This window comes from Sciurus carolinensis, chromosome 13, assembly GCF_902686445.1.
Source record: "Sciurus carolinensis chromosome 13, mSciCar1.2, whole genome shotgun sequence".
Classification (NCBI taxonomy): Eukaryota; Metazoa; Chordata; class Mammalia; order Rodentia; family Sciuridae; genus Sciurus; species Sciurus carolinensis.
Window position 1 is genome coordinate 70,257,776 of NC_062225.1, and position 27,313 is coordinate 70,285,088.

The window sequence follows — 27,313 nt, forward strand, 5'->3', positions numbered from 1 at the left end:
TTATTATAGAGGTCTGATGACCCTAAGGAAGATAAAAGTTGAACCAACTGCCATCATGGTGAGGTTTTTTCCTAAGTTGCATTAGCAACTACAACCGAATCCTGCTATACAGAAAATACAGTGTCCAATTATGTACAATGAGCTAGAAAGGATTACAGCAGAAAGCTAGGGAACCTTCCAGAATACTGTCAGGTAAGATCATAAGCCATTAAGCTGTGCACCATACAATGCAATGACATTTTTTAACCTTCTTTAAGAATGTGATATCTGTATCTACCGTATCTACATACCATATTCTGAATGGATTCGCTAATTCTACAAGAAACTCCCCTTAATATTAAAGCCATTATAGATGTGAATGGGCTAGGTACGGTGGTGTATGCCTATAATCCCAGTGACACAGGAGGCCGAGGCAGGAGAATTGTGAGTTCAAGGCCAGCCTCAGCAACTTAGGGAGATCCTCTCTCTAAGTAAAATATAAGAAAAGGGCTACGGATGTGGTTCAGTGGTTAAGCCCCCCTGGGTTCAATCCCAGGTATCCCCCAACACCAACCCCCCAAAAAAAGAAAGGTGAATCAGTCAGGCAGAACAGTTAAGAATAAGAATGGCAACAACAAGGCTGTTTTAGCTACATGTCATGTATTGAGGGCAAGTAAAAGAAGGAAGCACAAGCAGGGCAGTCAACAGGCTAAGAGTATAGAGAAAAGGGGTTCACACATGCAACTGCAACACGAACTGGGGTGTTTCTGCAGAAGTACAGCGACTGCTACAGGAATTTAGGGAAAAGCAATTATTTTTAGCTGACAGAATCAGAGCAAGATTCCTAGAAGAAATGGCCCTCTTTTCTCATCTTCTTGCATATTCCAAACATTTCTACTCAGTAATTTCAGTACAAACCAAACCAAACCAAACAAACAAACAAAAAAATCAAAACAAAGCTAAATTCTGAGTGGCTATCCAAATAAAACACCATATATAGACCAATACTTAGGTACCTGAAAAATCTACTGGGTAACTAATAGTGTTCACAGAGACGATCACAGAAATGATGGCAACGGGCCTCTAACATTTCTGCTTTTCTCCATGTTTTATTCACTTCATTTGATAATATACTGGTTCACTTTAGAGGATTTCAGCAGAAAGACCTGGAAGTTGAGAGTTTATCTGCTCTTAACACCATTCCCCAAGGTGAGAGTACAATGTTTTGACAACACTTTGCCAGAGACTGCACTGGGGGCTGAGGTGGGAGAATCTGGATATGAGTATCAGTATTACTGAAAGGAAGAAAAACACTGAAGTATGCGATTTTGGCTTGGGACAGGAAAATGGCACTCAGGATAACACTGCTACTATGGTGAGGTAGAAGGCTGTGTTTGGAGGGCATGTCAACGAAACAAAGAAGCCTATGAAACTGAAGTTCACGGAAATGAAATTTGAATTGTAACTGCTGGATGTATCTTTATAGACAAAATGGCAAAAGGGGCATTAGAAGCCCCTGAGAACGTTCTGGTTTAGCTCCTCAAATAAATGTAGAAATTTATAGAAACCAACTTCTGTAATAAGATTAAATATCAAGTTTAAATAAACAATAATATCTTTCTAAATAATAACCAATCAAATATCTGGTTACTTCTGTTGGCTAATTTAGCTTATTTTAAATTTGTGTGGGCCACAACTTTCAATAAAGAACATCAAAGAGCTAATTGAGTACGAAGTAAAATGAACCAACCAGTTCACAGGGGAAGAAAATGATGTGCAGAATACAAAGATCGGAATTATTAAAAATTCGGAAGTCACAAAAAGAATGACCTTTATAAGAGAACAGACGTCTGCTTCAGTTTATGGAAATGTTATGAGCTACTTGCCAATGGACACAGGCGGCATAAAATGAAGAATTGTTAGGCATGCTCCATCATACTTTGCAACATGTAGCATCCCTATTTTCTGTAATTGCTCCCTCTTTGATATTTTCTTCCTGAGTTTTTCTCTCCTAGCCAAATCTTGTAAGGCCAACAGCACAAGATACTGAAGTTGGTACACAGAGTTCCTTCAACACAGTACAATGAGTCACTGAGCAAGAAATAAACTAAAAGATATTTTAAAGAAAGTCTACCAGGAAGAAGTTTAAAAAGGAATCTTTGGGTTCATGGTACATTATGGCATTGCATCCTAACTATTAGAAAAGACCAAGGGAAAAGCTGTATAATAAGCGAAGTTGGCCACAAAAGAGACTGTACTTAGAGTGGGCTCCTAATGGTTAAGAGAATGCAAATTAAGTTAAATACTAAATATCTTGAGCCACCAAGTTAAAATAATCACCTACAAATTTATTTTACTCTCTTGTGAAAAGGAAGTTATATATCTGTATAAGATAATATTCTCCAAGTTAATGCCTATGGGTTATTAGCCCTGGTAAAGAATTCTGACAAACTTTACTTTCCTATAATTTGGTTTCTTATACAACTTGGTTGTAGTGAGTTTGAATCATTTATCATTGTTTTTTTCATTCAGTATGTATTAAACAACTTATTGCCACTGTCCTAGGAAGGGCTAAAACTTGGGGTGGATGAGTAGGTGAGGACAGAAAGAAATGGGGCAGGGGCAAGCAACAGAGAGACCCATATTCTTGCCCCAAAGTAACTTCAAATCTAGTAAAGAAAATAAATTATATTTGTAAATAATGTGACTCAAGAGTGGTCCCACTGTTGTAGAAGACTAGGAGGGGACTGACAGAACTTCTAGCTAAAGCAACCAAAAGCTAATCTTATGAGTGGGACACAGAAAATGAGGAAAATCTGATGGCTGAGAAGTACTGTTGGGGGCGGAAGAAGCTGGGCCAGTTGAGGAAAGTGACATCACCACTATAGGAAAGGTGGAACTCAGACTGGGTCTATAGACTGAGATTAGAGAATCTGGCAGTGCTTTTGCTTGGTTTTGGACAGCCTCCTTTTCTCATTTTCTATAACTGTTCCAAACTCTTACTAAAATCACCTCTATCACCTACACCCCCATCATTATCACATTAACCTCTATTATCAAAGAGAAATCAGAGCTTTCCAGCAAAGTATCCCTCTCTTTCTTGTCGCATAAACCAAAAATATCTATGAACCAAAAGATCTATTCAGGTTTAATCTCACCTCCTGCCTTAGAAAACAAGGAATCCTCTTAACTTTATTTCCATTCTCATGCCCTACTGATTTCTCAAAAATAGATCCACCATTAATCCTTTCACCTTCAGCTTTTCCTACACTAAATCTTCTCATCCTTTAAAAATACTCCACTCCCCTGTTCATCCTCGATTGGTTTTCCCTTCTGTTGATGATTAGCACACTCTAACAGTAAACTCTTTGTAGGAGTCATCTAAATTATCTCCACCTATATCAGTCTTCATTCCACTTCAAATCTGGATCCTGTCACTGCCATTCCTATGAAATTATTCTCAAAGGTCACCAAAAATATGGTAGTTGCTGTACCCAAAGGACTCTCCTCAGATTTTATGTCCATAGATGTTATTGGTTCCTAAAATCCAGAAGAATTGTTGATACCACAGAGAATGTATATCCATATAGATTTAATGTAGATCCATTAAAGTCTGTGAGTATTCAACTTGCAGATAGGTCAACTACTGCTAAAAAAGGTTGATTTGTATCAAATCAATACTTGAAGATAGATTATGACCACTGCGGTCATATATAGAGAAGGCAAGTTTTTTTTTAAGTCTCAAAATCATTTGTAAAGATATAAATAAGATATTTCTTCGATGATTCTTTCCTAGGAAACATCTTTGTAATTTGGATGAATCATATTCTATTCCTACCATATGCCATCATACAGTCTGTAAATAACTCACTTGTGGTTCAAAGGAGATGTAAAAAACATGAAGTGTAATTACTTTTACTGAGCCTCCTTTTAAACTGAACATAATTAATGCAGAAATCTCAAAATAAGATACTATTTTGGGATAACTATAATGATGACAAAGCCAAGAGATCTTATTTTATCTAAGGGTAAGTAGTAAACTGCTTAGGAAAATAATAAACTCTTTTAGAATACTGAGAAGGGAACAATTTGCTCACCAGTCTTGGAGAATGCATAAAGACCTAAGTACCACCTTCACAACTCCCACTATTTCAGATTCCCTTTATTTTCTATTAGGAGTGAGACTTTCTGACAACTAAGAGTACCTTTCTAACTTAGCTCTCATTGCTTAATAAAATGAATTCCGGGTTCCAACCCAGCCAGTCTCCACAGCAAGATAACTAACCCTTACTGTACTCTCTCAATTTCTTCACCAATTCAAATCCTATCATTCCACAGGACCTAATTCAAAGCCCAGTTCCCTGGACTCCACACTCTATTAGCCACCTTGACCCTTCTCTGCTTGGTACTTGTATGTTATTCCTGTGGCACTGGATCACACAGTGGACACACAGACTTTCCAAATGTGTGCATAGGGCTGTGCATTAGAGTGCATGCCTGTAATTCCAGCAGCTCGGGAGGTTGAGGCAGGAGAACTGCACGTTCAAAGCCAGGCTCAGCAACTTAGTGAGGTCCTAAAGCAACCTAGCAAGAACCTGTCTCTAAATAAAATATTAAAAAGGGCTGGGAATGTGGCTCAGTGGTCAAGCACCCTGGGTTCAATACCTGGTACAGAACAAAAACAAAAACAAAAATAAAAACAAAAAAACAAATGTGTGCACAGGGATGTGTTCATCACAAATTTTTATTGTGATGATGTCACCAGTATGCCTTGATTACAAGATATTCACTATAAGACATAGGTCTTACCTAAGATTTAGATTGTAAGTATTTATAATAGACATATTCTTTAGATTATTTAAATGGATATATTTAAAAAAATTTTTTTTGCAGTAGTGGGGATTGAACCCAAGGTCTCCTGCATGCTAGGCAAGCACTCTACCACTGAGCTACACCCCCAGTACTAAATATATACACTTTAATTTAATTTTTAAGATAATACACAGGGGGCCAGGGTTGTGGCTCAGTGGCAGAGCACTGGCCTAGCATGTGTGAGGCCCTGGGTTCAATCCTTAGCACCACATATAAATAAGTAAAATAAAGGTACTATGTTCATCTACAACTAAAAAATTAAAAAAAAAATTTTAAAAAGATAATATACCGGACAAGTTTTTTACATTTCCCTTGCCTAAACTATCTACCTACTCAGTCAAGTCTCAGTGTTTCCTAATTATTTCAGTTCTTACCAATTCCCATTTCTAAAGTATTATAATATAAACCTTCATTAAAGATGACTTAATAACATAGAAGTGGATACAGTCTACCTGAGTTACTAAAGAAAATAATAATGAACCAACATAGTAATGAACCAACATAGTAAAGATGCCTTTTACTGATCAGAAAGGCTATTACTAATTTCTATAAGCAAAATTAATTGTTAAAGTATTTGGAAATCTCCTTTGGATTTAACATTATGTACCTATTATATTTGTTAAGACATTGTTCTAGATGAAAACAAGTATAGCTTATGACCCAGAAAAGAATGTTCAATTTCCTTTTAAGCACTATGAATTAAGGATTCTAAGTTATTTCCATGTACTCACACCAGAAATAGTATAAAGTTCTTCTGAGTAGAAGCATACATGGTCAAGTTGGTAGATCTTGTATAATAATGCCATCTAAGAACAGTTCACAAAAATAGGAATGCTTGGTTGTCCAGCTTTGAGGAATGCTGGCTGATAGTTCTACTACCCAAGAGAAAAGATAACTGCCTAGAAAAGAGCTTATTGTCATTATAAATCACCAAGAAATTAATATAATCAGGAGAATACAGGAAGGCCCCCTGTGCCTTGACTTCTAAGAAGGTCAGTTCTTAGGTTTATGTTTGACTAAAGCAGCTTTCCTTAGCTTCAGTAATAACATGCCTTCCCTTCAAGCTCTATGTACACATACTTATTCCTTGGTATTGGCACTCTGGTCCACATTTCACTTATTTTATTTTCTGCCAAAAGGCTATTTAAAATTCTATGAGGAAAAAAGGGAAGATATACATCATAAATAAACTATGAATATAAGATTTTTAAACTTTGGTGCAAGAGTCTCAAATGTTCTGCTAGTTAATACAAGGAACCCCCAACTACTTTCTGACTTCATTTAATGCAAAATTAATCCAAAGAATTGGGAGTTTTTGAAGTGAAGTTCTATCATTTTGAAGAAAGTAGATACTAACTTACAGATAAGACAAATGACTCTCAACACAAATTTCTCTCATTTAATATCCAAAAAATTGTGTGGCATCCCAACATTACCAAAGGCTAGGGTTGTTCAAAAGTCCACAAACACCTATGCTCTGTAGGTCATTTTAAAATGTTAAATATGGTGAGTAATAAATAATAAGTAATCACATACAGGGCTGGGGTTGTGGCTCAGTGGTGGAGCACTCGCCTGGCATGTGTGAGGCCCTGGGTTCAATCCTCAGCACCACAAAAATATAAAATAAAGGTATTGTGTCCACCTACAACCAAAAATAAATAAATAAATAAAATTAAAAAAGAAATCACATATGGATATTTTCTTAATAATACTTAGACATGTTACAGAAAAGAAGTTTAGCCATCATAGTCAGGCATGAACAACAAAGACAATGGTTATGGTCAAAGACAAAGAGGAACAACACAAACATGAAGCTTGCTGTCAAGAGATTTAAGGAAGTTATTTTCTTCAGATAAAATGTTACAATGAAAAGAAACCAATGCACTGTGGATTTCTATTTGTTAAGTTTATTGTCATCAAATGAGACTAACTGGGAAAAATATTTTCTAAAACAAAGACTGAGAAGCAATTATATATTAGTGGTTTCACTATTTTTAAATAATAATGATGTGAGTGAATAATGAATGAACTATACTGAATTTTTTATTGTTATTAATTATCGCAAAATAAAACACTACCATCTGCATGTCATGTACATGCGCTTCCTGACAGATTCTCAGAGTCAGTAGTTACCAAACTGGAGAATCCATGGAATTGACTGCATGTGGTCAGATGGAATCCTCTTGTGTGGAGGGGCGAAAGCCACTGCACATTCGCTTTCCTCTCCCATCTGGCTTCAGCAGGTGAAGGCAGATGAACTGGACACTTACAGTCTTTTAACACCTCATATTGTATGTAAATGGAGGAGCCAGTTTATGATAATTGCACCAGAAGTAGTGTGCTCAGCCCAGATTCTATGACAAAGCCAGTGTGGGTGCTTGCACAGTCAAGTGGTTAAGTGTTGGGAGCCTATGTGACATGCACAGACACACATACATATATGTACACATATATATATTATATTTTATTATATGTAAGTAAAATAATCTTGTACAACAAAAATAATCTAAGCAGAACTGAAGGAAGAAAATAATGTTTTCATTTAGCAGATTAATCAGATAATTTTCAACATCTATAAGTAAGCAATTTCTATATTTATTTCCATGTTCCGTGGGACTGTTTTGTTTTTTGAGGGTTTTTTTTTTTTTGCGGCGGGGGCGGGTACCAGGGATTGAACCCAGGGACCATCAACCACTGAGCCAAATCCCCAGGCCTTTTTGTATTTTATTTAGAGACAGGGTCTTGCTGAGTTGCTTAGGGCCTCAGTAGCTGAGGCTGTTTTAAACTTAAGATCCTACTGCCTCAGCCTCCTAAGCTGCTGGGATTACAGGTGTGTGCCACTGCACCCAGCACTGTAGGATTGTTTTTCGATCAGAATTTTTTTTTTTTAAAAAGTGAAGGCAATGAACTTGGTTTACATGTACACACGCACACAAACACACACACCAGCAAGACTTAGTATTGTTTTAATATTACTTTGCAGGACACAAAATAAATATCAAATTTATTTTTTAGAAATGCAAGAAAAGGTCCTAACTAGAAAAAAAATGAAGAAAGAATATTCTGAATAAGGAAGATGGAAAAATCTACAAAGCTCAAAGCGAAAAGGTACAATCTGTAAAAACAGTGAAATGAACACATGCCCAAAATAAAGGAAAAACAAGGTGAACCTTTTTTGGACAAACCCAAAAAAGAAATATGATACATTCATAATGAAACTGTATACTATACAAAACCAAAAGGCAGGCATAAGCTCCTGTTTAGATGAATTTCTGGATTCAAGGGTCCACAGGATTTGGAGTTAGGCCAAAATCTCATCTTTACTGAGAATCTGATTTTCATATGAACAGGAAGCGGAAGTATATTGTTACATACATGTGGTCGCCTGAAACCCTTTCATACATTTTGTTTCAAACAATTTTCTAAAGACAAACACTTAGTGCGCATCTGCCACAGTGCTGCCACCACTGTGACAGCTTAGCTACTCGAATCCTCTGCTGCTATTTCTTATTTCCCACTTTTGCCTTCAGAGGCAAACTAAGAGAACATTTCAGTATATGTAACAATATTTTTTATGGTCAGTGCACAGTCCACAGAAGTTATCACTCAAAGGCAATTCTACAAATTTTACTTACAGAAGCTTCTTCCACAATTCTGAACTTTAAAATAAATATATTTTGTAAATGTCACAGTATCAGCATTTTTCAGGGTGCTACTCTTAAGAAAATAATGTAAACATTAAAACAGGACACCAATATTTAGGCATAGGATAAGCTTTTTAATGAATAAAAATAACAAGTATGTAATTTTCACTCATCTATAAAAATAATCATCTGACTAATAATAGAACATAATATTTTGGGAAGTTTTTTATTAATAGTGCCATAAAACATTCAGTCATTGTAATCCAGGCATATCTTTTAACAATGGTGGGCATTTATTATTGCTGGCTGGCCTTAGAAAAACAATATATGACCCCCATGACAGAATTTTTCTCATGCTTAAGTAAAGCGGTACAGAGAGGCACAAAGTTATAATGACTGACACTTCAGTACCATCTTAGACTCTGAAACTCACTGGATAGAAATATTAATAAATTATGGAAATGGTAATTAAGAACCACATTTATATACTCATTTTTATATGATCAAATGCCAAGACCTTATTAAGTTATAAATATTTCTGTAGTTCTCTTCTAATGGTATATGTAATCTAAAAAAGAAAAAGAATTCACCCTTTTATCTTTCAGTAGTTCTAAAAAGAGGAGTGTCTTAAGATAGCACTTATTGTCTGCATATGACCCTCTGGTACTGTCATAAATCTCACCTCTTTTACAATCAAGAAGTTACACAGGAATTAAAATCTGCCAAATATCTGATTTCTGGACAGAAGTGGGTAGGGGCACTGTTAATTAGATATATGTTTGAGATACACTAAACAGATCATCCATGAAACTGCACAAAATCTGTAAGTTTATTAAGTGTCTATAACAATCCTGACATCACATTAGGGACTCAGTATAAAAAATAATAAGACACAGTATCCTGAAGAAGCTCACAGTTCAATAGGAGTGATGGATTAAAAAAAATGGTTGTAAGAACATGAAAAAAGTGATGAAGACAAATGCACAGAGTATGATGAGAACAGGAAGGAACCCCAATAATCTAGAGGTCAGGACATTGTTTGAAGTGGGAGAGGCTTGGACTGTCCAAGAGACTAATAGGAACTTGACATATGACTGGGGACAGTTTAGAAGAAATAGCATGAAAAAAGCAAGTCCTACATGAAAAGGGGATACAGTGTCACAACAAAAAATAAGACCAAAAGGCCAGGGCCAGGTTGAGACCAGGACCTGGGCTCTGAGCAAAGTATTTACTATGTACAAGGCACCATTTTGGTATGAATGTGCCAGGATACATTACCCTGTGCTGAAGGCTGAAGAAAAAAATAACAAAACAAAACAATCAAACAAAGTACAGTCAACAAAACAGACTTGATTCTTATGGTCAGGAAACAGTTAATGGACAAAGTAGACAACTACACAAGTGATAACACAGCAGAAAAATGTATATATAGCAGGTGTAATAGGAAAAGGACTCATACAGGGAACATTAAGCAAGGCACCCAACCAAGCCACAGATGGCTGAAAGGCTTTCAGAAGGAACTGTTGTATCAGGTGAAATCCACAGACTGAGTAGAGTATGGCTATAATGGAGAAGATTCGGAGTGGAGGCACCTTGGGAAAGGAAAAGTGGTTCAATAGGGATAGAATAGATAATGCAACTGGGGCGACGGGAGACATGGCCAGAGGAGTAAGCAAGGACCAGGTCAGAGAGCTGGTAAACCATGTTAAAGAAAGTAGAATTAACCTTGGAGCACTGTGAACCCAGGACTGGGGAAGGCAAGTCCAGACCTAGCAAATCAGCTGGGCAGTAATATGATGTATGATGGGAGATACAACAGATGCCTAGATCAAGATGCCAGTAAAAATAAAAAGGATTAATTTCAGAAATAGACATCTAAGATGTGAACTGAAAGGTCTTGTTTGGGATTTCACTGTATGGGAGAAAGGCAGAGAGAGGTGAACCAAAAATGAATCCCAGGTTTCAGGTTTGAGCAACTGAGTCATGAACCTTACTAGCTGAGACAAAGGCTCTGCAGCCAAACTCCCAGTTCTGCCACTTAAGCTGGGAAATCTTGGACTAGTTATTCAACTTCTTTGTACCTCAGTTTCCTCATGCATAAAATGGAGATGATAGTAATATCTCCTTCCAGAATTAATGAGCAAATTTATATGAATCACATAAGCACTCAGGGTTAGCAATTATCATTATCATTAGCACAGCAGCATAGTATATACAGGTAGAAAAGCTGTCTCAACAAAAATGACAAGCTCAATTGTAGATGCTGAAGCTGGGGTGCCTGCAGAACCTCCAAGTAGCAAAGGGTACATAATAGCTCTGAAGTAAGAAGGGGTTTTTATAGTTAGGTGTCATGAGCACAGGGCCCAGACAGAATGTGTGGAATGAGAACAAAAAAACCTGGAATACCTTATGATAAACAGAGACATTCAATGAAGAGATGGGTAAGGAGAACCTGCAAAGGTATTTTAAAGAGAACAGAGAAGTAGGAGAAAATATGAAGAACATTTATCAAGAAGATAGAAGAACCAAAAATGCCAAATGCTGCTAAGAAGGGAAAGAAGATAAAAGTGGAAAGGTGTTCATTAGATGTTGATCTAGGTGAGATGGTCTTTGCTGTCCTCCTGGAAGGTGAAGTAAAATGTATTAACACACTTATTAATAACAGTCTACTGTGCTAAGTCCTATTAGAGAGAAAAAGGAAACTGGGAATGAACTCTTGGAAGATCCTTATATTTGGAGGTCAAAGAATAAAGCAAAGCACCAGAGGTTTTAATCTGGACAGACATGGCCTGAGGCAAATTTAAAAAGCATAAGGCACAGTCAGAAATGGCCAGCTAATTCAAATAGTTTGGCTCATGCTGCATGAAAGAGCATTCTGAGTGAGAAAATTTAAAAAGCAGATTAAAATCATGTTATAAAGTCTTGATCAGTGAATATGGAACTGACACAAATATTTAAATGCCTAAGTGCCTTCCAATTCTTAAAGTTTCAGCTCATATGCCACCTCTTAAGTGCCACCTCTCAGGTACAGATAGGCTCTCCTTTTTTCATGTCCTCAAGACACTTTCCACTTTCATTTCTTATGATGCTGCATTGTAATTATGTTTTCTAAATCTTACAATTCTCAAGAAAATAGGTGTTCAAGAACAATTTCTAAACAAATGTATAAATGATTACATTGGAAAGGTACTTTATGAAGGCTGGCTGTTACCAGAGTCTAAAATGGATTAGTGAAGGAGAAACCAGAGACCAATTAGTCAGGAAGTCTTGGGGAGTACAGGAAAGTGAGCTGTCTCTCAGAGATGGTTCCAAGGCAACAATGACAGGGTTTGGTGGTTGAATGAAGATCATAAAAATAATATTTTTCTTTTTCCTTTTTTTGGTTGGTGGTACTGAGGATTAAACCCAGGGGCATTCACCACTGAGTTATATCCCCAGCCCTTTTTGTATTCTTTATTTTGTAACAGTGTTCCGTAAGTTGGTGAGGTTAGCCTCAAACTTGCCATCCTCCTGCATCAGCCTCCTGAGTTGGTGGGATTACAGGGATGGGCTACCAAGTTCAACTCAAAATAAGAAAATACATATTCTTCAACTCAGTAACTTTATTTGGAAACTTATCCTAAGGAAATATTCAAAGATTTTTGCATACTTTGATATTATTTTTAAGAGTAGACAAGTGGAAACAACTTTAATTTTGAAAAACAGAGACTAAACAGTAATCTGGTAGAATACCATGCATATGTCAACATATTGGAAAATTACGTAAGGATGGGGAAAATGTTCACACTGTACTAATTTAAAAGACTTTACCAAACAAGATATATGATTTGATTCTAAGTTTGCTATATCTGAAAAAATCAAGAAGACTATGTTAAAGGATGGCACAATATTTCTGAGAAGTAACTGGTCAAGACCATGGGTGTCTTTATTTTCTTCTTTATAACTAATTTGCCTTTTTTAAAAAATGTTTTTTATAACAAAAATAATCAGTGTTCAGAAAATCAAATCACAGAGCTATTTCTGAGACTTAATGGCTAAAACAAAGAAAAAGGTAAACCCATAATTTGAAAGAAGACTGTCATTTTTGTTGTTTATACTCTATTAGAAATATAAAGCAAGTAAACAAGGAAGTCAAGGTACTTAGAGTAAACATTCTGAAATTACTATTATAGAAACAACCTATTTGTATAATGTTACATAATTGTTGTTGTATTTGAAGATAAGTGTGTTTCCCAAGTGTTCTCTAAGGATGAGAAAAATGAAGAAGGAATTGGTAAATCAGAAAAACTAAGAGGTTACAATAAAGGAAATCCTTTATATATATTTCCACTTAAATAAAACTCACGTGCAGTCAAGGAGATCACAGAGAAATCTTGGAAAAAGGAGCCAGTCTAATCAGGTGTAGCACAGGGCAAGTTACTGCCTGGTCTGGTTGGGAGAATTAAGTGATATGTATGAGGGCGGCTGGAGGGCAGAGGGTAGTTATGAGCTCAGGGTGACACCACTAGGGTGATTCTGAGGCTGGACCTGGGTGCATGTGTTTTTGCAAACCTGAATGGGTGATTCTACAACAAGTAAAGAAACATGTGCACACCTCAGACCCTGCATAAGGTAGGTACTTGATAAATGTCAGATGGTATTTTTAGGTTACAAACATAGGGCTTCCATCATTTTTTTTAAGATGGTTATGTCTTTTCATTAAACACAATGACAAAATCTGTCCTAAATATGCAGCTCAGATATTTTTTGCTATTGGGGGTGAGGGAGGGTTAAAATGAACAGAGAAAAAAAATGAAATGCCATTTATGAGCTAAATCATAGCACCTGAAGACTTGACATGAAGAGACCCCCTAAGATTTCTAACATGTGCTCATATATTATTCTGCTAAGACAAATTTGAATAATTTCTGCTTCATGTGTGTATCTCCAAGTCAGTTGGGTGACCTAAGTACTTACCCACTAATCAGTATTTTACTGTATTTTATTTATCACCATCAATAGACAAGTTTTGTTCCCTGTACAGTGACCTCAACAGAAAGTCAACTGCTAATCTACAAAGATATTTGCAAATTTCAGGAAATGGAAAAGGTCTCAGAAAATATTCTAGCAAATGTCAAAGGTCTATTGTACAATAACCTTTTTTTTTAAACATAAGGGAAAGGTCTTCTTGTATTTCATAAATGGTTTCCAGCAATAAAAAGCCACATGAAAAGGTCAGAGTGCATGGTATATAATGCACCCAATATTTCAGTAGTTTCTCAGTCTGCCTTTCTTCCTTGCCCTCTGTCACATGCTGGCTGTTAGGAAGGGTAACTGAAATGCAATCCTGGGAGAGGCTCACTGACTAAAACAAATGGAATGTGAGCCACATACAGTGATTGCCTCTGCTGGTTCCCTAGACAAAGCCACTAGAGACAACAAACAGATTGGATTATCAGCACGTAGTAGTGAACTAAGCAAAAAGTCCAAGAAGTTAAAATGATCTGACAGTGCTGATGAAGACTGAGCTATCTATGACTAGTCTACTGCTTTTGCTTCCAATTTTCTCAGTGCAAATGAGAACATGTGTAGAGGAAAATTACTTCCTCTAGAAAGAGACAAACTAAAGTTGGGACTACTTGGGGTATTAAGTTTTTTGATACTATAGGCTCCAAACAATCTTTTAAAATACTGTCTCTTGTTTCACAACCAGTCTTTAGCTCTGTCAGGTTGATTTTTTTTCCTAGGTGACCTATTAGGTCCATACTGGTCCTGACTCTGTGCCTTTTCTTAGCCATCTTGTTTTCTATTCTTTCTTAGCCATCTTGTTTTCTCTGCCTATCCAAATTGCAAGTACTCTCTAATGTCCAAGGGAAACTCGACATCTTTCAGAAGCCTTACCTGGACATTTCAGTATTATGTAATCTCTTTGTACTGAATAATCTTATAATTATTTGGCATAATATCTATGTACTATGTAATATGCCAGAAAATCTAGCACTTAACTCTATTGTTTGATATACATAGAAGCATCTAAAAATAATTCTTATCTATCCATGAATACTGTAATAGCTTGAAGACAAAATTATCTCAAATAAGACATACTATGAAACAAATATCAAGTGTTTTATCCTTCTCTCATAGCTACTGTAGCCTAATTTCAAGTTGTTTCAAACGTATACACTTGTGCCGCCCAATGGTGAAAGTAATTATTGCATGATTACAACTTAGTAACTGACTTACAAAATGTACAACAAAATCAAATAATGGGTGGGCCAAATAATTACTTATTTGAAATAAAAGAATTAAGCTATTATTGTTAAACATAATGAAGCACCAGAGATGATGATGAATATAAATAACTTTTGGTGCTATGACAACTACATTATGTATTTATTATAGCTGTGTAATTAAAATAAAGAAAACAAAAAACAGAAAAAAAAAATATCTTCCTCAGAAGAACTATTTCTTCTAAGTTAGCATCTTACTTCTGAGTTTGGATTATTCCAGCACTGAGAAAAAAATTACATGGTCACATACTGAGAGATTTTGTGATAAGAGGTACATGTGAAATAAATCACCCATAACAGATGCCCATCAGAATAATATACAATGCTTAAGAGCATGCTAGGATATTATATTGTCTTATGTTTCAGATAAAATTTTAAAAATATTCCACACAATTAATAGTGACTGAGTTCCTTATGAGTAGGACCTTCTACATTCCTTCAGAAGGTTATGACCTAGCAGAAATAAAAAGCAAGTACACAAATGGTGACAATCAAGGTACTCAAGGTAAACTTGTTGCAATTACTATGACAGAAACAACACATTGTGTGGTGCTATATTTTAAGATAAGTATGCTTCCCAAGTATTCTCAATCTTGGTGAAATATACTCTAAATAGACACAGAAACTAACTTTTCTTGTTTTGCATTTTCTCTTATTCAATACTTTCGGCTCTCCTTTACTTCTTGATGTTCTGAACTTATTTACCCATCTGTGCTAACTGCTTAAAAGATGGCAGCAACACTGAGTTCAGTTTCAAGTGTGAACAGTAAAGATGTTACTTTATGGTAATTTATTATGTAGTTTCCAGAATTCTACTGGAATATTAATTATAATGGGTTTAACAGCAAGCATCCTTTTCACACAATTTATTGCTAAAAACAGATTTCATAGGCCTAAAGATCTAAAAGCTATGCTGTGCCTCCCTTCTGACTCTTAGATTTCTTTTCTAAAAGATGTCTTTTCTAGATCTAAAATCCTCTTCACCTCTGATCCTTGACGAAACTTGGTTCTCTCTGTTCACCTGTACCTCACCTCCCAGAAATCAGAGCTGTCTGCAATGTCCTAACTCATGCCTCCACGGATGCACCTGCTCCTCCATCTCAGGCAACATCATAACCACCTACCTTATGATCACCATCCCTCCAAGATCTGGCCTATTTTTTCTGTCTTTTAAATTCTTTCTTGAAGAAAATCATCCAGTTCACTATTGTTACAAAGGTACTGTATGATTTGGAGCTCTGATTAACTTAAATCATACTATAAATACAAGAACCAACAAGTTATAATAGTAAGTATAAGTGCGAATCAGGCAACTATATTCTAATAACTTTGATGAGGTTCTTCACCTCAATTTCTGCTTTGGTTTTGCATTACAAGTAACAACTATAATGCAGGGCTATTATGAGGATTAATTGAATTTAGGCATAAAAAACACCTACCATAATACCCAGTACTTATTAAATGCTAAATTAATGTTAGCTGCAATTACTATTTTAACAATCTTCAACGTTTTTTTTCTGCATTTCTAGCTGAAGTAAATGGAGTCATCTAAATTATCATCTCATTTTCTAACTGAAGTAAAAGGGATTATCTATGTCTCTCTTTTTCACTAATATATGGTGGGTGGGATAAGAGTAGGGTGGGGATTGGTGCTAGTTCTGACAGGAAAATTACTACTTGTGCTTATTATCTACTGCTTTGAGTAATGACTAAGCAGTACACATTTCTTAAATGTGTAGCAAAGTTATGAATCAGTTTGCTATTAAAACATTTCTGAGGTTTCAGAACAGAGGGCTTTATGAACATATTCTTATCCACTATACAATAATCTCTCATTATTATTAATATATGCTGCCTTCATTTAGGAAGATCTTTTGTAGCAAAAAAGATGTATTCCAAAGTCATACACTGTTAACAGAGCAATCTAGTAGATGAATGTGTTGCATGATATCAGAAATATATTTTAAAAAGGCATTAAATATACAAAATATAGAAACCACATTGGTGACTGAAAAGAGTGAATCCAAATTAGATGCTACAGTAAATGGTACCATATAGGAAGGAAGGAAAAGAGGAAAGAAAGAGAGAGAAAGGAAAGAAAGAAGTATCAGCACTGTAGTGACTTGGTGCCACTCTGCGTACTCCTCAAGGATGAAGGATTTCATGACCTTTAGTGGGTAGATGGGTTCACTATTCACAGAAAATGTGATCCCAAGCCCACTTGTCCATGCCACATGAGTTGTTACCACACAATTTAAAAACAAACCAAACTAACAGGGTCAACACTTTTGATGTACCATTCCCATGGGATTTTGGACTGACAATGTGTATACATTTCTTTAAAATCATGGGTGCTTAATTGTTCAGAAGCTTCATCTTAGCAGGTTACACTTTGTATCTTAAGGCACATTAAACCCTAAAGGAACAAAGGGAAAGAAGTAATAAGTTTATAACTTTTCTCATATAATGGTTAAAGACTTTCCATATTAGGCACAGTTAGTTTTATGACAATGTAGCAATTACCAGATGAAATTGACAATGGGTCACAGATGTCACCATTATACAATATGAATTGCTAGAAATAAAAGTAAAAACCTATATATAAAGTTTATAAAGTTTAGCAATTTTGCCACTTTATTTAAAAAAAGGTCCATTTTGAAATGGGTTCTTACCTTCTCTTAGACGTTCTACCACAAAAGTAAAGCCTGTAGTTCTGGGATGTAAAACATATTCATATTTCTGAAGTCCATTCTTTTCAGCAAAATCATTACTTCGAGCCTTGCTGTTTTCTAAACAAAACAGCAGACCATTAGAAACCATAAAATAAAGGGAGACAGATAGTGAGGTAAGGGAAGAACTGCAGAATTTTCTTGATAAAAATGGCAGTTATTTTTCTGCAATTACTGAGTACAGTATACTGAGAAGATACAAACATTTTAGACAGGCCCTTAAAAAGATTCCAGACTAACTTAATGGATTTTTAAAACTTTTTATAATATGGTATCAATAGATTTTTAAATGAAAACTTCCTGAAATCTATATCCAAATCTTTTTAAATGCTTTAGAAGACTTCATAAAAATCAATACATAATTAAAACTGAAATAAAATACTAATAAACTAAAATTTTCATAAAATAATCCTTATGTAATTAAAACAAGTACTAAAATAAAAATGCTAATAAAACAAAACTGAAAAACTAACAAAATATAAGGATCTAGATATCTAAAAGAAACAACTAGCAATCAAGTATATCAGATTAACATTTTTTAACCCAATAATTTAGACCCTCAATGCAAAGTAAAATATCTTCCTTGCTCAAGTGAAGAACAGGCTAATATTACTAACCAAAACCACTCCTTAACAGAATGGGCACATGATTAGCACATCATGTACAAACATCTGAAGATGGTTTGGCTGAATATAGTTACAGAACTGAGTATATGTTCCAATTGTTGGCAAAACCTTCTTTTTCCATTCCATGAGGTAACTTTGCAAGTTCCAAGACGAACCAAACCCATTATTCAGCAAATATATTTGGTAAAAGTAAAGTGTTCAGAAATTTGGTCTCAACTTCTGGGAGAAATCATGAAATCCCTTCTGATGATAGCAGATGGTAGCAGATGGTAGAACCTGCAATCTTCAGCTGCACTCTGAAATTTAACATCTCAACTTTACCTAAGGGTAAATTTACTAAGTCCTCTAAACCTCCAAAATCATATATGTATTCTATAACACTAAAATATCCAAATATTCTTATAGGAGGTGTTACATCATGGTGTAATTTAAAAAATGGAATCCAGTACCCACATACTGCCAGCAAATAAAAAGAAAAGGTCCTAAACATGTAAAGTAATAAGCTGCTCACATTCATCTTCAAATGCTATGGGCATGGGGCTACAAACAGTATTTCTGTTGCAAGTAGCTGGCAGACCTTACATGGAATCAGCAATCTCAGACAACACAAATATGAGTAGTATTCCTGATTCTATGTGATTCCTGATTCCACGTAAGGTCTGCCAGCTACTTGCAACAGAAATACTGTTTGTAGCCCCCGTTAGTTTGCTCTTCCAGTTTGTCAGAGACTGGGGATTCTGAAGACAAAACTGAATTCTCATATATATATATGCATACAGGTACAAATAGTTCTGAAATGTACAGTCACAACATGGGAAAGTAGAAACAATCAGAGAGAGAGAGATTAGTTTGCAGATTTTCCTCTTGACCCTACTTCACCTGCCCGTCCCCAGACTCTGTTCTTATTAGTAATGGCACTAACATCCTGCTTTCTGACCACAGCCTCCTATCAATTCGCTCCCTATAACTCTTGCCCTCTAGCACTCCTTCCCCCACAGGACTGCTGGCCACTCTATCCTTCTCAAACCAGCCAGGCAAGTCCCCACCTCAGGTCTGTGCAGCTGTTATTCCCTATTCCCAGAAGGCTTCTCACCCATACAGATGCATGGTTTTCAGCTTTATTAAATCCTTACACAGAAACAGTGGAGAGGCCTCCCCTAAATACCTCATACCCAATGGCATCCTGCCCTCCTTTTTTTTCTCCCCTTATCTGGCCTCATTTTTTTTGCACAGCACCTATGACAACCAGACCTACTTTTTGTAACTTACTTATTATCTCTTTCCTCATATAAACTTCATGAAAGAAGGAACTCTGTTTTGTACAAACACACACACACACACACATATATCTATTAAATTAAGACTTTTTATGTACAAGGGTGTTGAACTGTATGCAACATTTTAACTGTTAGAGTCTGGAAGTAGGGGTTGAGGTTATAGTTCAGGGGTAGATCAGTTGTCTAGCACCTGTGAGGCACTGGGTTCAATTCTCAGCGCCACACATAAATAAATGAATAAAATAAAGGTCTATCAAAATCTAAAAAATATTTTTTTAAAAAAAAAGCCTGGACGTATTTATTTCCAAATTAGGGAAATGGAACTCAAAAGTACACTATAACAATTGTGATGTTTAATTTTATGTGTCAACTTGACTAAGCCATGATACCCAGGTACTTGGTCAAACATTATTCCAGATGTTTCTATGAAGGCATTTTTTTTTTTTAGATAAATTAATATTTAAATCTGTAGACGGAGTAAAACAAATTACCTTCCACCAGGTGGGAAGGCCTCTTCCAAATTAGCTGAAGGTCTTAGAAAAAAATAGTGTGCCCTCTCCTTCTCCATAAGGAAGAAGGATCTCTGCCTCCAGCAGCCTTTGAATTCAATTTGAGACACTTCCCTGGCACTCCAACCTGCAGATTTTGGACTTTCCAAGCCTGCATCTATGCAAGAGCCACTTCCTTAAAGTAAATCTTAATTTCTCTCTCCCTAACCATCTTACTGGTTCTATTTCTCTGGAGATTACTAACTAATATGCCAATATAATATAAAACTACTCAACTTTTTCAAGGAATAAATAATGATGTGAAGATTACAATGTAACATTAAGTGAAAAAGAAGAAAGAAAAGTGTAATCTTAATTTTCCAATTTTGTTTAAGATTTTATATATATATGTATATGCATATACTATTAACACATATGTATGTATCTGTGAACAAATGACCCAAAAGAAATGGACCAAAATTAAAATAGTACTTACTTATGGGCTATGGATTTTAAGAATTTTTGTGAATTCTTCTGTTTCTGAACTTTCTAATACTAACATATATTATATTCATTAACAAGAAAAAAGTTATAAACAGTAATACATGAAGACAGAACGTATGCAAGGTCATATTTAAATGGACTAACTTGAAAATGTGCATGCAAACTGAATTAAAAATTTAAAGAAAATTATAAAATATTCTCTAGGCTTAAAAATCCAAGTTGAAAGTTAACCGGTAATCAAAAACACTTTTTAATTAACAGGTACATTTTCCAAATTGAAGATATTTTGTTAGCCCTTTTCAAACAATTTTCTCCTGATTCAATAAAACTCTTGGTGTAATTCTGATTAAAAAATTAAGCAAACCCCACTTTTTTTTCTTTTTTATTGCAGTACTGGGATTGAACACAGGGCCTTGTGCTTGCAAGGTAAGCACTCTTACCAACTGAGCTATCTCCCCAGCCCTCAAACCCCACTTTCTATTTCATTATGGTAAACAGCCTGGTTTTTGCAATTTGACCTTAAGATGTAAATGCCATTTTAACTTGTAAAAATATATATGCAATGAGGAAAAATTGTGGACTCCAAACACCTGCAGCTACATGTAAAGTTCATCACCATAAAAGAAACCTGAGAAAAAATAAAAAATGAAAAACATTTTAAATATATTTTATAGATTCTAAAGGTCTAATATATGAACATATTAACACTAATATACCAGAGGAGCAGCAACACACAAACTTTTTCCCATTAGCTTTTATTTATTATAAAATTCCAAAGTAGACATTCTTAAGTGTACATTTTGTCATTCACAACAGTAAACCAGGCTGTAATTCAGTGAATTGCTTTTTATATTCCATCAAATGAAACTGATATTTCAATAGCCAAGTTTAGGTATTATACATTCTAAGTATTATAAAATTTAAATTAGCTATCTGTCCAGTATAATTTCTGAAGGTAGCTTGATACTGGAAATCAATCAACTTAAAACCTACAATGGATCTATTTTCATGCTTAACCAACAGGTAGCCTCCACATTATCCTCTTTGATCCTAATTTTAGAATTTTAACCATAAAAACAGACAGACATTATACAATAAGTATGTATTTTAGAGACTTGACTAGTAAATAAATGTTGCCACGGTTCATTTAGCTCAGTTCCATCTGCAACAGATGAGACAAAGATCTCTTTCTTGCTATCTTTGGTAAATGTTTCCCAAAATACCTCAGTTTTCCTTATCAGTCTCAGTTGTGGTTCAGTCAACCCCCACTTACTTAAAATTTCTATAACTTTTATTTTTCATTGTGAACTTTTTTGGGGTAGTTTGTTCCATAAATTATTATGTCCATGGTGTGAATTAATATTCATCTGACTTGTTCTCTTTTTTAAACTCTAAGGGTTGCCCTTCTTTGTTTAGTGTCAAGGATCTGGAAGACAAGTTCATGTGCATCCTTTCCATACTACTTGTGATTTTTAGACTTCTGTCTACCCTGCTTGAGTCTGTTTTCCCTCATGCAGCACACCTTCACCCACCTTTTAAATATGTTGCTGTATCTTTCTTGGAATTAAGGTATTAAAGTTAAATTTTGCTCTTTCAAGTCCAAGGATTCTACAGAACTGCTTCCTGTGTAAGCTATGTCCCCTTCACACTATCCCTCCCAGTATTCAACCGGGGTAGTTCTACTTTTATCCATCTTACATTCTGGACTGCAAAAGAAGGTTTCATCTATAAAAATGACCTGTGGTTTAAATAAGTATGGTGGAAAAAAACTAACTTAGTAAGTATGATAGACTAAAGTTTTCTTTTAGTTTGGTTTTTGTACTGGGGATTGAACCCAGGGGCACTTTACCACTGAGCTCCATCTCCACCCTGTCTGTCTATCTATCTATCTATCTATCTATCTATCTATCTATCTATCTATTTTTGAGACAGGGTCTCACTAAGTTGTTTAGGGCCTCACTAACTTGCCGAGGTTGGCTTTGAACCTGCAATCCTCTGGATTCAGCTCCCTGAGCCACTGGGATTACAGTTGTGCACCACTGTGCCTGGCCAGACTATACGATATTTTGTTTTTAATCTTTTTGACAACTGTGAAGATAAAAAATTCTAAACATGTTCTCCTGTCTTCCCTCCACAACTAAGTGATGGTTTTTTGTTTTTGAGAAAGGGATAAAGCCTTTCCTGTCTGTAGTAGGAATTAGGTTTAAATATCAGGAGAAAGATAATTAGGTTAACTTAAATCACCAAGAATTGAAATTAGTTACTATTAGATTCTTTTCTGATAAAGAAGAATGAGGGCAAAAAGAGTCTAAAGGATAAATAAATACCTTGGAAGCAGACAAGAGGATATACAGAACAGGTAAGGTGGGACAAACTTCACCTAAAATATGATATTAAACCTCAGCTTACATAAAGATAAAAGGTTGAAATATTAAAATATATTCTGGGGGTTAAAAGTAAAGTTCTAGGATAGTAGTTGTGAATAATAACAATCACTTGGGCTTTCCTATAGTAAATTCCATGGGCTGGAATCTCAGGCCTGATGTGCTGTTGATTAACTGAGCGACCTTGGGGGCAATCTAGTAATCTTGCTGGTATTGAGTTACTTCATCCAAGGAATATGAAGTTTTAACTAGATGATCTCTAAATTCCTCTGTGTTTTAAAATTCTGTGATTCAATCCCAGGTGTCTTACCTGTGAGATCAGTCCCTTCTGGGAATATGAGGAGCTGAAGTGGTTCATGGATATCACAAAAATAATCAATCATGTCTTCAAAATGGCTCTTGTCATCCTTCCACTTCCTATGAATAAAGATGTAGGCAGCAGCCTGCATGGCCCAACCTAGAATAAATTTAACAAACATTTGAATACAGCTTCATTACCACTATACACATATTATTAAACATAAATTTCAAGTTTTTTATTTAACCTTAAATTATTTACTATCGTAACAACAACCATGATTTGTCATAAATTCAGCACTAATCTTGGGTTCATAATAAAAGATATACCAGATTATATTTTTAAGGGGGGTTAAAGATAATCTTGGAGTTTATAAATTCTCAAATATTTCTTTTTAAGCCAAAACTAGCTATTAAAATATCAAGGCAATAAATTTCCCTAATATTTATCACTAACTCATTCAAGCTTTTAATAATCCTAAGAAAATGAACATTTTAACCAAGCTATCTACAAATGATTTTTAAAAATGTGTTATAAGTTTTACAAAGCAGTAAGCAAGGTGTGTCAGGTCATTTATTGCATTCTCTTTAATATTTCCTTTTCTGTACTACTCAATCTCTAAATGCAACTGCTTTTTTCAATGTAGTCATTTTAGATTTTATTTAAAAGGGGAATTGTGTAATAGCTACTAACACATTGGCTAGAGTGTACCCGGTGGTCACGCTGCCTTTCTCCAGGGCAAATGCACCTTGCTGATGAAGAGGCAGCCCTAGATGAGCCTTGTTTCAGGTGACCATCTATCTCTTCCTTGCCATGGAGACTAGAACTACTATGGGAGATGCCAGACTCAAGGTGGCCAGTCTGTGTAATAGTCCACAAGGCACAGAAAGCTTGGGCCACGCACAGTAACTACCTAGGTCACCCAACGTTCTTTCTTTGTCAAAAATTTCACCTAGGACCACAGGGAAAACAATGTTGACAGCATAACATTAAATGGACAAAGAAACTGAGGTGGATGAGCAGGATAAAGATGGAAAACTGTACAGGAGGTCCGAACTTCCTTCTGCTGAGCTGGGCCACCTAAAGTTGATTTTGATTCATAATAAAAGGCAGTTTTGGTCTCCACAAGTTCTACCAGTATATGAATCGACCTCTTAGTTACCCATGAAAGTTCACCTCTCTTGTTGTTTTGTGTAAAGACAAAATGCTCACTATTTCAGTTTGCTGGGATGCATAGCAGTCTCGCAAACAAGTAGCACTGTTACATAATAAAGATGTGCCACATGCTATGATATACTCTGGGTATATCATTTACACGATACCCAGGGAATCTCATTTTCTCTGGTTCATTTTTCTCATATTTCCAGTCTGAAGCTTCTATCCCGTAGATGTAAAAAGTCATGGATATCTCCTCTCATACTTTCCATCTTTTTATTTGATATTACATTCAAGTAAAATCCTTTTACTTGATAGTCCAACACAGAAATTTGATCTTCGGCTGTGTTTGTCTTACAAATTGAGTTTACTTCAACAATTCTATTTCTTATTTCAAGATTTATAATTGTTTCTTTTTCATATTAGTGAATTTTTATGAGTACATATGATTATAATAAAAGTATTGTTTTCTATGTGGCTGGTGCTAATCTATGTATTAATTCAATTAATTCTAAAATTACTTTGTAAATCAGGTAAAATTATTATCCCTATTTTATGGGCGAGGAAACTGAGGCACATTAAGACACAATGACTAGTAAGTGGTAAAACCAGGTTTCAAACACTGGCAATCTGGCCACAAAGCTAATGTTTTAAATCACTATAAACGATATACTAAACAGTCTCTCTGTAATATATACCTAACTGCCTCTAAGGATATTAATTACACATAATTTAAATTCTCAGAGAATCATTTATTACTCAGAGATTAGACTTCCATTTTTTTAGTACTAGACTCTCATTCTCTTTAAAGCCATATATGCTCCTCAAATGTCTACTAATTTGGTTCTGTTTTCATATTTATAAAGGATATTCTACGCTGAAAAATACTGACAGGTTAAGTGTAGTTCTCCTTTTCAAATGAGAAAAAGTTCCCGGTAGGGAAAAAGAATGGTAGCAGCATCCGTGGGTTACACTGTAACACTTTTTTCACATTCTGTATGGTCCTGGAATGCCAGAATGGAGATAAAGTGGTTGGATTCAACCTCTTGGATCTTGCCTCTGAAAGACAGATTCTTCCCCACTGAGTCTGTGCTTTCTTATGTTCATTTACATATCACCAATGTTTTAAAATCTTTTTTACTTCCTTTGCTTAAATGTTTTTCTCTCCTTTTTTTTCATAAAAGTCACAGGAACATCTTGCTGAATCTGTGGATATTGGCATAGCTCCATGGCCACCCCCTTCCTGAAATCCCATTTATAGTAATTGCACTGCCTTCCCAAAGAAGATGTGAGTAATCCCTGGGCATGTTCCATTGTCCAAACCTAGTCCATAATTTTAGAACCAAGTTTTATTTGACTTAATCCCTTTTTCTAGGCTTTATATTTGGCTACAAAGATCTATCTAATTGAATGTGTTTTACACTATGCACTCTTTCTCAATAAAAAGTAAGCTTATTCACCTTTTGTTCTCTTTTTAGTTTAGATAGGAATAATAGTTAAGGAAATCATAAAATCATCTTCACTACTTTCCTAGTGCTCTAAATACTGAATCCTAAAGCTAGGACAAATTTATCACTACTGCTTGCATATTTATTAATTCAATACAGTATCTATTATGGGACTATGAACATGACACAGGAGGGAAAAAGTCATGTGGAAGAGACAGACGGCTATTCCCTTCAACATTATTTTCAATTCTGAATAGAGGACATGGATGCGGCCAAGGAAATGCTATCTGTATTAAATGAGAATAAAAAGTACTATGAACAGATGCAAATTTTATGTAAAAAAAATTATAACACAAAGGTCATGAAAAAAACACTGCATTTACTGAGTGTGTACTTGTATGCAACCAATAGCAGTTATACAAATATATCCAGAAATTAATAAATTAGTAGTTAAAGAGAACTGTAATTTCTATCAGGGTATTAAATGCTATTTAGACTAAGTTAGGGAAGCTCTATTGTCCCTGAACTCACATTACAAATTAGATAATGCTCTCTACACACTTCTTCTAAAATGGATAATTTCCACGAAGGTTCTGGCTCTTAAAAACATTGAGTGGAGGTGAACAATTAATTTTATGATCTTTTCCCTACAATAATCCTGTTGTAGTATGCCTGTATTATTAGGTCTCAAATGTGCCTGAGCTGAAAATACAAGATAGAAATTGAAGTATGATTAAGCAATTAAATACTATTCTAAAGCAAAGAATTCTACATATAATTTCAAACTTAAAATACACAAAATGGAGAAAAATGGATGAAAACAACTACTGCAAATTTCACTACATTCCACAAAGATTATCAACACCAAGAGGACCTATGATCAGAGACATCTTTGTAGCAACTAGCATGTATTAGGCAGAATAACAATGTCTCCTCAAGATGTCCACATCCTAAGTCTTTTTAACTGTAAATTTTAGGTTACATGGCAAAGGGCAATTGAGACTGTCAATCAACTGAATTTGGAATAGGGAGATTATCCTAGATTATTCTAGTGGACTCAAAGTAATCTCAAGGGTCCTTAAAAATGGAAGAGAGCCAATGTGGTGGTATGCACTAGTAAACTTAGGTACTCAGGAGGCTGAGGTAAGAGGATCATAAGTTTGAGGTCAGCCTGGACAACTCAGTGACACCCTGTCTCAAAGAGAAAATAAAAAAACTTTTAAAAAGGGTCAGGTATATAGCTGAGTGGTAGAGTGCTTATCTAGTATACATGAAACCCTAAATTAGGCAGTACCACCAAAAATAAATAAATAATTGTTTTTAAAAAAGTGGAAGAAAGACCAAAGAAGACAATATTTGAGTGACAGGATGTGTGATAAGGACTCAACCAATCCTTGTTGTCTTTGAAAATGGCGGAAGGGGCTATAAACCAAGGAACTTGGGTGCAACTGGAAGTTGGAAGAGGCAAGAAAACAGCCCCTACACAGAGCCTGCAGAAAGGAACTAGGCCTGCCAATGCCTAGATTTTAGCCCAATGGAATCCGCAGCAGAATTCCGACCTGCAGAACTTGTAAGATTCATTTTGTTTGTGCATTACCATTAAATACAAAGCAGGTGTAAAAACTCTGAAGTTCATCCCA

General features: G+C 35.4%; 1 protein-coding gene across 3 annotated transcripts in view; it reads right to left on the reverse strand.

Moving 5' to 3' along the window:
- Lclat1 (lysocardiolipin acyltransferase 1) overlaps positions 1 to 27,313 on the reverse strand; it is a 190,624-nt gene that overhangs the window by 51,250 nt on the left and 112,061 nt on the right. For all 3 annotated transcript variants that reach the window (XM_047523274.1, XM_047523275.1, XM_047523276.1), the window contains 2 exons: positions 23,083 to 23,229; positions 17,437 to 17,553 (listed from right to left, as the gene is read on the reverse strand). In XM_047523274.1, coding sequence (XP_047379230.1) covers positions 17,437 to 17,553; positions 23,083 to 23,229 — 264 coding nt within the window. The remainder of the gene's footprint in view (positions 1 to 17,436; positions 17,554 to 23,082; positions 23,230 to 27,313) is intronic.